This window comes from Cuculus canorus, chromosome 3 (genome assembly GCF_017976375.1).
Source record: "Cuculus canorus isolate bCucCan1 chromosome 3, bCucCan1.pri, whole genome shotgun sequence".
Taxonomy (NCBI): domain Eukaryota; kingdom Metazoa; phylum Chordata; class Aves; order Cuculiformes; family Cuculidae; genus Cuculus; species Cuculus canorus.
Genome location: NC_071403.1, coordinates 108,458,367 through 108,474,452, shown reverse-complemented (window position 1 = coordinate 108,474,452; position 16,086 = coordinate 108,458,367). Strand labels below are relative to the sequence as shown.

Below are 16,086 nucleotides of genomic sequence, written 5' to 3'. Positions count from 1 at the left end.
TTGTACAGATTTCTCAAGCAGAATACCTACCTTTAAATTCTCTTATAGTTTTTGTGAGTGAACCTCATGCCTGTTATTCAAATGACCAGTTGAAAAGTGAAAGAGGTGTCTTGTTGATAAACACTGCTGTGTGGAAAGACGTTGGTTTTGCATCTAATTTTGGTGGCTGGCAGATTTCAAATTTTAGAAACTAAGCAAGTTCAGCGCAGGATAATCTTCAAGCTGCGTGTAGCTTGGATGAAACCACACAATGAAATAAGACAGAGAATGACTTCTCTTGAAAGTGATTCATCTGCATTCACCTGATGCAAGAAAACAGCGACAGTTTTTTCTCTGATGTTGACAGCTCAGCTCAGTGCCACCAGCTAGAGCTTTGCTTATAAAGAGAGTGCTCACATAACAGAGCACTCGCAGGTTTTCCTATTTGCAGATCTAGTTTTTTTTTTTAATTAGAGAACATCTTAATGATGGCTTTCAAACTCGTGTAAATGAGGGATGAGGTCTTCTTTTTTTTTGATTCTCCAAAGTTGTGTTTATTTGTGTTAGGGTAGCACCTCTCATAGGTCCTGCTGTGCCAGTCACTTTATAAACTCAATATTAAATAGCCTGTCCATTTCCAGAGAAAGAATAAAGTACTGCAATCGGGCTGCTTTGCTTACTCATTGCCCAGAGTAATTTTCTTATTTTTAATCAGCTCTATTAAAATAGGACCTACAAATCTTAATCAGAGCAGAAGAATTGGGTAACAGTGCTTTCTACAGGGCTGTCAAGGCAGAGCGAGTGCTGGCTGCTCCTTGAGGCCAGCAGGCTAAACAGGGGCATCCCACCAACCAGTCCCCACTGCCCGCAGTGCCCGAGCAAGGCTGGACCATCGGCTGTGCTCAAGTTCAGCCAAGATCATCATAGAAACTCACCACGAGGAGGCAGGTCCAAGCTCAAGCCAGCACAAAGGTGATTGGGATCCATAGCTGTGATAGAACTGAAGAACAATACTGTTGACAGCCCAGCTCAGAGAAAAACTGTAGCCCTGGGCAAGGCTTAAATAGGGCTCCTGGGGCACTGGGCAGAGGTGTGTGTGGAGGCCCCAGCTGGGACTGGTCAGGGCTGTTAAGGCCTTGATAAAAATGCTGTCAGTGTTTAAGGCAGGAAGATAAAAGGGGTTGTAAGATGTACTTGGAGATGTTGTGGAGTGCTAATATGGTAAAAGGCAGAGAAAATAATGTTTTTGTAAGCCAGCTGTGTGAACAGCTGCATCTTGTCTGATCCTATCTTTTTTAATAAAAGAGAGCTGAATGCTACATAAATAACGTATATACATGTATATACAATCAGTACATTGCAGGAGCTGTCATGGTAGATACTGAAAAAGGACGAGAAAATGATTGTTGAGAAGTGGCATTGCAGACAAACCTGGGAGGGTTTTCTGTTTATTTTGTCCTTAATGCAGTGTGAAAGATAGCATGAGTATGTTTGTGGAGGAAAGGGTACATAGGCAGTGGGAATGGATGTTGCTAGCTGAGTGAGGGATTGGGCTGTACCAGTTTACATATGTGTATATCGAGAGGTCTAGTATCTTCTTCAGGAGGTGATGAATAAGGGGAGCAGGTGGACGTTAAAAGGTCTGATACCTTATTGTTGCTGACAAGGAAAATAATTATTAATAGTAGCTTTTTATGCAGAGTGTCGTGTTCTGGAAGAACTGCCTGGTAAGTTGTGACAGTATTGCTGGTAGGGATTAAGCATCTGGACGTGTGGTTCAGTGCTTAACCAAGACTATTTTGAAGTGTACTTTGTTTCTTTTGAGTGCAATAGGATTTTCCAAGCACAAGAATTTTCCTCCCACACACAATTTACATCCTTTTCTCCAAAAGACCTCTTGGCTGTCTTGGAATAAAGAGCATTTCAGCCTAATAGCTCAGATGCAGGGCAGATGGTGCCCTTGCAGAATTTAAATAAGATACCAGCGTGTTGTCACCTGTAAGTGCAGTGGTTAAAGCAGTTCCGCAGTGCAGTCACTGGGATGTCAAAAAAGAGGAAAGAGACATTTTGCTTTAGCAAGTGCTGTGTACAACAGTTTTGCGAGTTGGTTACTGCTATTCTTTGGCTTGCTGCAGTGCACCTGGCAGGAATCGATGAGAGTGAAGAACATATGCACAGCACAGTCCTGTGAGTTTAAAAAGAAAAAAAGCAATTGGTTTCAGCATGTACTGAGTTGAGGGAGTCAGAGGGAGTTCCATATATCCATAGCTGGCAGGTTTAATTTGTCATCTTTAGCATGGCTTTAGATGATAATGGGCCTCAGTATGAATTTTTAAAACAGACTACTTTTGTCAACATCAAAGGCTACAAAACTATAAATAAAGGTTGTGAGCTGCCGTGTTCCTAAGTTGAATGCAATAATGGAGAATGAGTGCATATATTTCCCTTTTCATTTGTCTTAGCATTGTCATTATCATTTAAGCATTACATTAACATATTGCTCAAGTGAATCATTGTTTCAATTACTGAATTCCCTTTTATATTTTCTTTTTAAGAGGTGCAGAATGGTGAAGACCTTGAAAAATAATTTGGATGGAGCAGGATTACTTAGGCTGCCATTTTGGGGGAAAATGGTGATTTTTTTTACTGTTAACCTTGAAAATACTGTAGGAGTTGAGAGAATCAGGCATGCAAGTATGAGGTAAGTACTAAACAATACTTGAATAGCCTGGAGCAAAGGACCTCCCATTACCAGAAGAGACCATTTTTTTAGAGAAAGAAGTCAAGCTTTGCATTAGAAAAGATAATGCAGAAGGGAAAGAACAATGCAAATATTGGAAAAGTAGTTTTAGAAGTGAGAACGAGATAAGTGAATGAAAAAATCTATGAATTGTTAAAGGGAGTCATACAGGGAAACAGCACTCCAGAACACAGCGTTTGAATTTAAAATGTTTTAGCGAGAGAAATTCATACTTGTTTTAGCCACTGTTTTTTGGATCCTATTCTGTATTACTGACTCTTGAGAGTCAGCAGTAAAGATTCTGTTTTGGGGAGTTATTTCATCCCAGATCCTGACTGATTGCTACCAAGGATTGTTCTCTTTTGAGGTGGCATCTTCCAAGATGCCGCTGAACCAATACACAGGCATAGATAATCCAAAGGACTTGATACTGCACGTTAATCTATTTCTTTTCCCTTTGCCCATATCAATATTGACAAATTGAGAAAGCTTACCAAAGCACATCAGGGGAAAAGAGACATCATCCCTGTCAGAAAAGAAAAGCAGAATTATTGTATTTGATTTTGCTTTTTTATTATGATCAGCATGCTCACACACAGATACAACTACAGAAATACTGTTTCTCTCCTTATGAAGGATAAGAACAGAAAGAGGGGGGGAAAAAGGTTTATTGTCCCTGAGGTTGTTGGTTTTCATTTTATGTATCACATGAGAGGCAGAAGGATTCCCAGACAGTATGCAGGTGATTGGAAGGAGTTGTTTTTGCTTTCTTTGTGTATCCAGGAGGATGCTTTATAGTTGATGTGTTGTTTGGGTTTTGGGTTTGTTTTCTTTGTTTTCTGTACTATGCACTAAGATTTTCCTGCTGCAAGGACGTGTTAATGATACGTCTTACTCCAAAAATATATTTCAGAGCACATGTAGTGGAATTTAAAATTTGTGAGCTAATCAAACTGAATGAAAATTAATAAAAAACACTGGTGATAGGATTAGGTTGAATTCACCAAGAAACTGTCCTATCGTAGTGAATCAAATTATTTAAAGGATCTATTAATATCTATAAATAGAGTTTTTATTTTTTTTTTTCCCCTGCAGAGAAGAACACTGATAGGGATGGGGTAAGTTTAAAAATTAGCAGAGTAGAAGAGCTGAGGTTGTACTTGCATGAGCAGCTGAACTGGCCAAACAGCTCACTGCTTCTGAAAATGAGAGGTCTTAGCACCCTTCCCTTGCTTCCATCCACATTGCCCTGCCTCTTCTGTGGAGCCACTGATATCCAGGAGACCTTTCCCTTGGCAGGACTCAGTTCCTGACAGGTTCCTCTTTGTACAGGCAGCTCTTCGGTCAAGTTGAGGGTAACACTGCAGTGCTGGCAGTAGTCAGATGGGCACTGGAGCTCATCTGGCAGCTGAGCTGTAAGAGTGCAGCTCTGAAGTGAGGAAGAGGGGATCATCCTCCTTCCTGCAGCAGCAATCTGTTAGATCGAGTCACAGTGTCTCACACGCGGCTGTGTACTCTGTTTCAGAATGAAATGGATAATGAAAACGTTTGTGTTGAGTATCAAACCTGCATGACTGTTTTACAGAAATAAACTGCCCTGACTTCTTTGCAGTCAGCTGTTGAAGCAGAATCTGAACATGAAAAGAAAAAAATAACAGACCAATCCGTGTTTTTAAGTGTTGGTTCTCTTTTGCTTGGACTGGGTGTTCTGCAAGGTGGTATTCCTTTCTTTGGGGTGTATGCAAGTGATGATGTAGAAGTCTTACGTGCAAAAAGCTGGCTTTAAAGGAGCTACTGGAAAGCCGATAGAGCTCCAACACTACAAAAAATGGTGCTCACTACACACTGTGAAACCCATTTTAGGAGCTGGATAAAAGCTGAGGGAATATCCAGCTTCCCTTTTTAATCTGTATTTGAAATAGCTGTTTTAAAGGGGACTTGCTTCTTTTATTGCAGCTGGGCTACATGAGCTGTAGAGCACATAGGATTAGATCAATTGTGCAAGAAAGAGAATTGCTGTGCCCTACCCAGCAGTGCTGTGGTTACAGAGTGTACCCACTGCTGCAGTAAGGAGTAGAGGTTAAAGCTATGCACAAGCTCATTTTTTTTCCTATTTTCACCAAGCTGTTTTTCATCTATTTTCCCTAAAGGAAAAAAAGAGCAAATACAAAAAAAAGGAAAAAAAAAAAAAAAGTTTGAATCAAACAAGTCACTTAGTTCTTCTAAAACTGACTTGGAGAGACCTTATGTGAATAAACATAAAGTAACAGCTTTGATTTATAGGTTTTATCACAGTTCTTCCATTTTCTATGATGCCATATATATGGCATATTCCTCTCCCTCTCCCTCTTCCTCTCCCTCCCCTCTCCTCCCCTCCCGTCCTCTCCTCCATGCTGCTGTAGGATTTCAGTAAATAGTTGCATTTTGGTTAAGGTATAGACTGCAATTCAGAAAGTTTGGTTGCTTTTGGGAGGAGAAATAAAATTAAGTTTCTCCACTGTACTGCTGTTTCATTGTTTGTGAATTCTTATGCACGTCATAGCCAAATTTAGTTAAAAGAATTTGTGTTCAACTCTATGTACGTGTACAATTGGTGAGCACAAAGTGCTTTGTTGCTGAAAAATTGTTAAAAATTATCATCCTTAAAAAAAATTAGTCATTGAAAAAGGGGATGAAAGTATATGTACAACTTGACAAGTTAATTTTAATTGTCATTTACAAATTTAAGAAAATCTTACTGTTATCTGGAACTGGGTTTTTTTATTTTAGAAAGGCCTGAGGTTCTTTTTTCTCCAGCACCAAGTTATGTGTATATTTTCGCAGGCTGTGAAAGTGTGTCTGTGTCAATACAGTATTTAGGTCTATTTTATGAAAATTAAACCCACATTTTTCTTGCCAGCGGCTGGCATCAATCATGCCCTGCCCTCCGCAGTAACCTTTAATACTAAACGATGTTCCAAAAGGAAAATTTATTAGATCACCGATTTAGATTCTCTGACATCATTCTGTCATGGAAATGAAGTGATTTACATGGAAAAATATATTACCTCTGCTTTTAGACAAAATGCGTTTATAATGATTAATGGTTTTACTGCAAGTATGAGGGAAACTGGCAATGGCCAACCCTTTTAAAGTGAAACATGACCCATCCTCAGTTTTCTTCATTTTCTTCTTCCTATTGTAAAATGGATTTTGGTTTTCAGTAAATTAAAATGCACAGATTATGTCTTGTAACTGAAGTAAGCTATAAATGCAGAGTATCCATGGTAACATCACAGCACAACTGGGACTGGAGACAAAAGGGAGAAAGCAATTAGCGTGAAGCACAGAGTGTGAACTGTCGTGATGGAAGGGGCCCTGGATCGTGTATTCTGCGAGTAGTCATAGTTGTTGAGGTAGCTGGAGGTTTTGGGTTGGGAAGAGCAAGCTAAAGGATGATCGAGCTGTCCCTCCTGGTCAGCATTTCCATGATTCTGTGAAAAAACTGAGTTTGAGCAGAGGACTTTGTATAGAGAACGGTCATACGAATGGTGAAATAGCATTTTAACAAGGAAGCAAAGAGCAAATCGTCTTTTCTGATACATGCCTTAAAATGACACTTGTACCATTTCCTTTAGTTTCCTAAAAGCTGTCTTTTTCCTTAGATGTCACATAAGTAACAAGTCCTACACAAAGGCCTAAAATACGATGAGAAGATGATGTTGAATAAGAACTCTGAAATATTTTCTTTATATATGCTGACTGAACCAAACCCCAAAGGCTGTTCAGGCAAAAGCTGTTCAACTACAAAAACACATCTAGAAAAAATGGAAATAATGTCTTTTTTTTGTTTTGTTTTCCAGAGGGCTTATGGAACCAATTCACTCTAATAAAAAGAAGGCAAAGGTTGAGGTGAACACTGCTGGCCATTCAGTCTGCATGGAAATTTTGCCATCAGTCACAGGATGTAATATTTGGGAATGAATAGAGAATAATTTGTGCATGACAGATGAAGCATGCTTTGCCGTGGAACCCCAGATTCTACCCAGCAGGATGCTTTTCGTTGCAGCTTGTGATGAATGCTGGGGTGCTGAGCACTGTCTGGTTGCCTCAATGGAGCTTTGATGCATAGAAGGTCAGTGTTGCTGAAATGTGGAAAATGAATTATCAGGGGAAAATGAAAACTGGATGAATTTACAGTCATGTTTTGTCCTTAGTGACAATGACCGGACAACTGCCTTTGAGGGTACACTTGGCAAGGGAAAATCACTTGCTGTCTGATTCTGTGCCTGAAAACACATTTGCAAGTAAAAGCAAAAGTGTATTTAAAGTAGTAATTAAAAATACACTCAGGCAAGTCATACGAGCATTTTCAGGAGGACAGCAGTATCACAACAGGCATTTTAACTGTGTTATTTTTATTCAGATGATTACTTTCTCCATCTCCATGTCTTGCATTAGTTGCGTACGTTGAATTTAGCATTCCACTGCAGTTCTTTATATGCAGTCTTGCAATTTCAGCACTGCCCTTCATTGATTTCTGCTGGCACTACAGACTCTTGAGAGCTCTTCAAGATAGAACCATCTTTCCTGAATTTCACAGTTGTTTATCAGGAGCCATGTACTGTTGTTCTCCTATTCTTTGCTTAAATGGCTTGGCTTCTCCTCTGATACAGGTTATTGATGTTCAGTTCCCTGCTGTGTGTCATTTGTTCATCTGGCTATTTGTTTTCTAACATGAATGATTTCCTTGGAGGAACAGCTAGAAGAGAGCGGAAGGAGGTTTAACACATCAGTAGGCAGCGCAAATACAAAAGGACATTCTTTTTCTCTGGAGTACCTTTGCTTCAGTCTCCAGCAGCAATTGTTTGTGACTAAGTGTATATTTGTAGCAGGGATTTTTTGTTGTTTTTTTTAAACTCCAGTGAAATCTGTATTGAGCTAAATCATTGCTAGGATGTAATTTCCACCCTTGTCTTCCCTGTTCTGTCGGGTGGATCAGGTGGTCTCTATTAGACCCTTCATGTCGCTGATGTTTAAAGCCTCCCAGGGAGCTGTATGACAGCAGGTGCCTCAGTGCCTCTGTGACCCCCACTGCACACTCTGTTGCCTTTAGCGACCATGAGGCAGATGGGAGATATGTTGGATTGAATCTGGAAGGAATATTTTTCCCCTAGTTTAGGGCTTTTGTAATGCCCTGGGACTTATCCAAAATCCCATACACTAAAGCAAAATTCAGCCAGCCAGATGGTTGCATGATTTCTGCTGTGACTGCTGCTGCGCTGGAGGCCAACCCCTCTGAACATCCTATACCACACTAAGTTTCACTGGTTGGAACGGCGTCAAAATCCAGTTGAGATTTGCACAGTGACAATGTGGTAGTTGAGAAGATGGGTCCTGTTGGCAGGCATAGAATTTCCTTTCCAGTAGTCCTCGTGTGGGCTATTAGTTTTTGGTCTGCCACATCACCGCTGTTGCTTCTTGAACCATCGCCACAGCATGGTGCCAGCAAACACTCACAGGGTTTTCAGGACAGCCTGCACTGTAGCTGTAGCCAGGATGGAGGCTGGGCTTCCATCCCACAGGACCATTCCCAGCCAGCACGCACAGGGATCTGGCACCCTGGCTCCCCTAACGTGAGAATGCTGATGCTTGGCCGATTGTGCATATATAATGATAATGGCCCTGTTACATCCTACATTAACCACACTGGTACGTACGCCGTGTGTAGCGTTAAAGAGGTGTTGTCAGACACCAGGCTTGGAATTGTGCAGCTCTGGGCTTCAGCTAAGACTCCCATACATCCTCAATGTCCTTCTTGTGGTGAGGAGCCCAAAAATGGACACAGTATTTGAGGCGCGGCCTCACCAGTGCCGAGTACAGGGGCTCAATCACTTTCCTGCTCCTGCTGGCCACACTGTTTCTGATCCAGGCCAAGATGCCATTGGCTTTCTTGGCAGGCCAAGATGCCATTGGCTTTCTTGGCCACCTGGGCACACTGCTGGCTCATGTTCAGTTGTCTGTCAACCAACACCCTCAGGTCTTTCTCTGCCAAGCAGCTCTCCAGCCACTCTTCCCCAAGCCTATAGTGCTGCACGGGGTTGTCATGACCCAAGTGTGGGACCCAGCATTTGGCCTTGTTAAACCTCATCCCATTGGTCGCAACCCATCAATCCAGCCTGTTCAGATCCCTTTGCAGCCTCCCTGCCCTCCAGAAGATGGACACCACCTCCCAGTTTAGTGTCATCCACAAACTTACTAAGGGTACACAAAATCCCTGTACAGAAATGTTACCAATTAACGTTATTCTTTAAAATTTGAGGGTGGTATTGTATTATTAAATGATGCAGCTATTACAGGCAGCCTTGAAGGGCAAGTAGCATTAGTATAGCTGGAGAACTAAGTGGACCAGATTATCACTTTTTAAGAGCCAAAAACTTGCTTCTGAGGCAAGAAGCACAGAAGACATTGCAGCCTGCAGAGACGGCAGGTCACAGTATGCAGAACTCTCTCGATGAAGATGGAGCGCTGTGGTTTGAGATTTGTTTTCTTTCAGCCTTTATTAAAAATAGAGGCAGTGATGAGATTATTTTAGAGCTACACGGTAGTAATTCACTGGGTAGATATTGCATTTCCTGCACTGGTGTTCTAGGAGAATAAAACAAGAGCAATAGTAAAATCTCTGGAGAATGACTTTTTTACCTGTGATTTGTCTTAGTAATTGTGGAACTTACTTTTACCCCCATTCAGCCCATGTTCTGATACAAATGTCTGAACGTTCCCCCTATGGAAAAGGAGAGGGAAAATAAAGCTCAGAAAACTGTTTTTGAAGACAAGTAACCACAAGACCTGTCACGTTTATACATACATAAGTGTGCGTGTATATATATAGTCAAAAACCCAAAATTGAGGACATGTGTCTGAAATAGCTTCAGTAATTTATACTTGCTCCTTATGATAAGATGAATGTAAACCTGTCTCTCCTTACCATACCTCTATTTTCTAACGACAGGGAGTTGACAGCCCAGGGAGGTGAGTCCACAGGGTGGCGACTGGCTTCTGGGGAAATGAATAAGGACACAAGAACAGAACGCTTCTAAACCACACTCTTTCAAAGGGAGCATGGAGGCAAAAAATGAAGAAGACACGCCTGAGAAACTCCAAATAAAGACCCAAGCCTAAATAATTCTACTTTACCCACGACCTGAGAAACATAGTGCAGTCCCAAATGCAGGTCAGCTGGATTTGTGCTCAGATTTTTATGGTTAAATAATGTAAATCAATAATGCGGTGGTTTGCTTATCCAGTTGTTTGCCTCACGATGTAAACCAGAACATTTGTTCATGTAACACTGTAAACATTTTTGGGAAGAAGAGCTCGCCTAATAAAGGGCCTACATGCAGGATTACACAATTGCATGGAAAAGAAGATTGTTTTGTAGTAAGGTTTTCTTAACAATGTGATTCCTGCCAGAAACCACACACCTTATTTGATACAGCAAGCAGAAGTCAAATTGGCTTAAAGCCATCGTAAGTAATGCAGTACATTTATTTCCTATATTGTACAGGAGCTTTCATCTTTTCTTTACGTAAAGAATCCAAGCTCTCCTGCTAATTAACAGATTACGATCCAACCCGAGCACTGATGCCCGACCCTCCCTGCAGCTCCCTAGAACCTCTCAGTAATACAGTTGCCTTACCTGTGTTGGCACCATCTCACCTGCTGTGAGTGCAGCCCCTCAGCGAGGCAGCAGATGTGCACGAGCTCCATTTTGAGCTTACGTTGCAGACTGAGAAAAGAAAACCAGTAACAAAACCCAAACAACACCACCAAAGAGGCTGCTGTGGAGCCAATCCATTGTCACGGGTGCTTTCTTCTGCTAGTACCTAAACATCTAACACGTAATTAGTGGAGTGGAACTTGAAGTTGTTTACAGGCTTCTTATGTTTTAGATTTTCTTGGGATTTTTTAAATTGTCACCTTTGTTTTTTTCCTGTTTGGCAGTAGTGGGATCACAGAGGAGCATTAATCCATACATTTCTGCAGGTTTTAACCGTAGGAAACTCCAGAGGAAAACACTAACTCTTGCAGAGAGGTCATGCATGTGCATACATGGAGAGCACTGTGTCTACAGCTGTGAGACACAAGAGGTGTTCATGCGGAGCAATTCGTGTAACAGTGTTTGCTCTCATGGAGTGCGAGGTCTCACAGATACCGAGCTGTTCCCTCTCCAGTAGGGTGTGTAGATTGGATCAGTCAGAAAAGCTTGGCGCTGTTGTCTGTGAAGCATCAGTAAAGACCATTGACTTAAGTGCTGTGCTCTTCCTTCAGCAGAGCGGCTACGATGATTCCGATGGCTGGCAGCATCCTGCACTGCACTGCAAGGCAACGTGAATCCTGGGCCAAAGGCAGGACCAGAAACCATGGGGTAAACTTCCATCATGAACTAATTAACGGTTTGCTGCTCTTTGCGCTTTCAAAAAAAATGTCTGTTGATTTTTTTTTTTTTAAGCATTTTCTACAAAACCAGCACAACAGATAAACCACAGGCCTTTAACGTGACATCTACAACACGTGATCCACCTGCATGGGTTTCTATTGTTTGACATGGTAAAAGATGAGGGGAACTGGTTAAAAAAACCACTCAGTTGTCTCCATACCTCATAGAATTTACTGTGACTTTACTGCAAACTAACATCACTTCCTTGTGTGTTGTACCTAAAGAAATGAAAATGTGCATCTGTTGCCGAGTTCATCATTTACTTACTAGACCATAAGACAAGAGTTGAAAGTTACTAAGGACAGAATCTCTGTATTCATTTGGTACAGTACAATTCTAGCTCAAGGTTAGTGTAAAAAATACGATAATTGGTACGTGAATAAAAATTAGTTTAATATCCCATGCAACTGTTTACATCTGCTTAATTAAGCAGCAGTGACTTCACATTAGCATTGCTATGATACCATGAATACACACAGGAGGAAAAGGTACAATCATGTTGGCCACCCCCTTAGCGTCAAATCAATGCCAGTTAGGTACTTCTTATCTCAGATTTGGCTTTTTTTACCAAAAAAATGTCTCCATATTTAAGGAGGATCTTCAGCTCCGACACATTCGGGTTTGGTACAAGTGCCAGGATTTTATCAAAAGCCCGTGCTCCCGTGGGCAGTCAGTTTACGCTCTAAATGAAGGGCTTTTATGAAACTACCAACTTCAATGCAGTTGGAAGCCAGCGGGTAATTTTGCTTTTGGAGCCTTTACAAGAGAACCCCAGTAGTTTTGTACAGCAACAGAAGGTAAATAAATACCTGTCTAGAAAAAGGCAGTGTTGTTTTAGCACTGGTGAAGTCCCAACACTTCGACTATGTGGCATAAACCATTTGTTCCATGTATTTACCAGCGGCTCTGGCACAGAAGCGCTTGTTTTGCTTTATGATTAAGGATCCCCTGAAGTTAACACAGACGTGCCGGAGCCGGTATTTTGAGAGGTATTGTACAGTCAGGACAGGCCTTGGATTTACACAGCGTATCATTATGACAGAAAAACTATACTTTGGTCTGTTAACCATCAGCGTAAGAACACAACCTCAGTTGGTGCCATTTTTAATGATTAGAAACAATACATTGCAAAACAAAAAGTGAAAAAATTCCAGCGTGATACTTAGAAACAAAGAACGAATAGAAAACAAAAAAGCTCGGTTCTGCCAGATTTATAGTATCTATAATAGAACATTAGTCTGAGGTAATACCAGTAATAACTTTTTAGTCCTTCAAGGACTGCTTAAAAATTAAGAACAGTGATAGTAACGCATGTTAAGCTAAGAGTGAGACTTGAGTATTAAATCAAGCAAATTCCTTGACCCTTTTTAGTTAGGGATCTGTGGCTGCAAGTATAAAATCAGCAATAAGTCTACACAGTAGGAACTGCAGAATGTCGAGTCCTGTGTGGCACACCATTAGCCTCTGTCAGTACTTCGAGTACATCTGGTTATGTAAAAATCAGACATTTCAACAGAGAAAAGACTTTGTTCCAAAATAGCCCTTAAGAAATTTAGAATACTGTTAGCTTACACAAAATAGCCAAACAAAAGATGAATTCAGAAGTCCAAATTCTGGCATGAGGTAAAACCATGTGCATTTATTTCATCGGCATTTTAGAATTAGTATGCATAAAATTAAATATGTTGACTGTAATGAATTCAGTCGTACAAGTGCAAGTCTTCAGCTGGAACGTATTTTATGGCAGTTTATTTAAAAAATGTACCAGTAAATCATAAAAGAGGGATCATGTCCATTTAACGTTTATTGAAGTATACAGGAGGTTTTCTTTAGAATCAAATATGAGCATGAATATATGGCCAAACGTAAAATCTATCAAATTCAGTGAAAATTTTCTGACTTTAAATAGTAGCTGTAAGAATGACCAATATATATTCTTTGTTACAACTGCCCTCACTCTACAAGTAAAAAAAAATAATAAACATTCAGTAAACATTCTTTCCTAAGGTAGTTTCCCTTATATATCAGCGATTTATCCATTTCTTGTATACATAACTTTTTAAACATACCAATCAGTGGTTCTCACAATTGAAAAATAAAAGCACAAAAAAGTTTACACTCTTGTACAGGTAAATAAAAGATCATCTTGAATTAAACTGTATATCCTTAAGGGCATAGTATAGTTTCAATTTCATTACCTATTACATAATTAGCATCTTACATACAAATATCGACATATTTGGCTTGTGCTTCAAAGCCTTTGTGTCTAGAAAGTCCACGTCAATGCAATTCATAGCTTGAAATCAGTGGGGACATCTTTACTGCTGCCAGGTTTAACCTGTTCGTGCAACGCTGTCTCTTCGGAACTTGATGTGGCACTGCATTTTTCTGTGGAGTCGTCAGCGTCTGGATCCAGTCCTTCAGGACAGGGAAGCTTTAGAAGTTCTTCCCGCAACTGAGCTGTGTGACGCTGAATATACAAAAAGAAGTCAGTGTGGAAGACTGTAGTTAATACAGTACTTTTGCCAATGCCAGGCAACATACGGCAAGGAAAGAAGTAAAAAAAGTGTAAACGTGCCATTTTGATGACTGGATAAGCTTTTCCCCTGTCTATAAGGGCTGGTATTCCTCTTTGAGTGACAATAATTAGCAAGTGCTGTTAGGCACAAATTAAAGGCAGTGAACAGAACTGCAGCAAGCAAGTGCATGACTATAAACGCTATGCTCTTTGGATTGCAGCTGAGTCAATTCTGTGTTCTGCAATCAGAGTAGAGACTTGCTTGAACCAGGTGGTCATACAGTCAGAACACACACTTCTAAAGAGTACACGGTCGTTATGAGTTCTGTTAGAGACAGAGAGATTTGCATACTGATCAGACTAACAGCAACTTCATTTTGAAGACTGGTCACGTTAAATAGAAATAGAAAAAAAGCTGCCTTTATTTTTTTTTTTTTTTGCTTCTCAAGGGAAGTTAAAAAATATTAAAAAAATACAGGTGTGCTGTCCGTGTGGACTCAAAATACACCAATGATAGTACTTGGCTAGGATGGAATAAAACGGTATAATGGTTATGACTGTTGATAAAAGTTTAACATAAGGTACAAGTAATTGTAATGGACCATAGTTTAACAACTGTGCTTGTCTATTCAAAGAGCTTGTTGTCTAGAAAGGAATTCAAAGAATCATGGAATCATAGAATTGTTTGGTTGGAGTCCAACCATACCTGTCCACTGCTAAATGCTATCCCTGAGCACCTCATCTGCCTGTCTTTTAAATACCTCCAGGGACTCAATCACCTCCCTGGGCAGCTTCTGACAGTGCTTGACAGCCCTTTCAGTGAAGAAATTTATCCTGATGTCTAATCCGAACCTGCCGTGGCACAACTTAAGGCCGTAATTGGTTGTACTACTTTATCATAAAACTCCACCCACCCTTAGAACAAAATAAACTCTGTGTCTTTATTACATAAATATATACAGAAAAATAGGCACTACAGGCACTAAAGGAAACTCTAATTCAGAAAAAAACACTGAGGAAGTGGAGCACGCAAACACTTTCTCTCTTGACAGCCAGAAAACCTGTATATTTACACATTTTAAAGTTGCTGGGTTTTCTGTTATTGTAATCATAAAACTCGGCTGCTGAGCAATTTCATCGCCATTTATCATCTTTGGACTAAAGAACATAAAAATATAAAAGCATATCTCACCTTTAGAGCTGCTGCATGGTGGGACATGGTCCTGCCTACCCGTTTGTCACTGCTGTACTGCTGTATGTCTGCTATCCACTCCTCACACTGAGCCATAATCTCCACTCTTTTCAAGTAAAAATGTTTGTGGATGACCTGTAAGAACGAAGGAACAGAGTGTTTTCTAAGAACCATATACTTTAGCACTACACAATTTGCAAGACCCCTGTGGATCTAACTTGATATGGGGGAGTCGGGGGGGAGAAATCACTATGTGGATAATCCAACATTGAACCCCAGTCTGCAGATAAATTGTGCAATCTCTGTCCTTGACAGTTTCTAAGACTCAACTAGAAAAAGCCCTGAGGAACCATGTGGGAATTAAGCTGATCCTGTTTTAAGGAGGAGGTTTGCCTGGATGTGTCTTCCAGTCTGCATGAATCTATGATTTACGTGCGATCTCCCATTTCAGCATTCACTTGTGTAATCTGGGTGAAGGGTAAAGAAATACCATATCACACCACAGGAAGGAAAGTGACAGCACAACATTAGACATGTTCTCCAGTTCAAAGATGACCTACTGCGCAGGCACTATGTATGGACATTCATGTTTGCATAAGGGCAGATACACAGATACAATATTAAGGCTTTTATTGGTGGCTTCACAGTCATGTTTTATTAAAGAATCTCTGGTGGGAAGTATACGCACTATGTCTTCTCCTGTCGCTAACCACGCTGATTGGACGGAAAAAAACATAAGCAGGAACACTGTCAACAGCATAAGCATAGGAACATAACATGCTTCTCTGTAGAGAAGAAGGATCATACCAGCTGGCATGGAAGAGGCACAACCACAGTTAGATTCCCCAGGCAGAGGCAGCACCTCTGAGGACACTAGAATTCTAAGGCAACAGTAGTGGTACTGCCCACAGTTTGGGTTGGAACCAGTATTCAATGGCATAGTAATTTTGATATTTCTGTGGCGAATTGAGTTAAAAAAAATACAATCACAACCTTGATGTTGTGAAACTGCTTTGTGTTGATTTTGTCTTAAACAGTTTGCTAAAACTCTGGCTTGTGAAAGAAACAACAAAATCAAAGAAATTTTATGAGCACAGAGTGTTCTTGGCAATATTGCAACATAATTGGCAAAATCGTCTTTCCCTCTAGAGGTTAGAGAATATAGCTATCTGTCTACA

At 40.5% G+C, this 16,086-nt stretch overlaps 1 protein-coding gene and 1 long non-coding RNA gene across 6 annotated transcripts in view; one reads left to right on the top strand and one right to left on the bottom strand.

Annotated features, from left to right (window-relative positions):
- The first annotated feature begins 6,578 nt into the window (after positions 1 to 6,578).
- Positions 6,579 to 11,202, top strand: LOC128851784 (uncharacterized). The gene is made up of 3 exons (XR_008449223.1): positions 6,579 to 6,833; positions 9,711 to 9,932; positions 11,030 to 11,202. It is a non-coding gene; the product is annotated as an uncharacterized LOC128851784 (long non-coding RNA).
- Positions 11,203 to 11,694: 492 nt separating this feature from the next.
- The window catches only part of BIRC6 (baculoviral IAP repeat containing 6), a 180,825-nt gene continuing 176,433 nt past the window's right edge, over positions 11,695 to 16,086 (bottom strand). For 2 of the 5 annotated variants that reach the window (XM_054063214.1, XM_054063215.1), the window contains exons 73-74: positions 14,909 to 15,043; positions 11,698 to 13,668 (exon numbers count right to left, since the gene is read on the bottom strand). In XM_054063214.1, coding sequence (XP_053919189.1) covers positions 13,489 to 13,668; positions 14,909 to 15,043 — 315 coding nt within the window. In that variant the 3' untranslated portion in view covers positions 11,698 to 13,488. Of the gene's footprint in view, positions 13,669 to 14,908; positions 15,044 to 16,086 lie in introns of all 5 variants that reach the window. The other 3 variants (XM_054063213.1, XM_009570787.2, XM_054063212.1) reach the window with 3 other exon arrangements.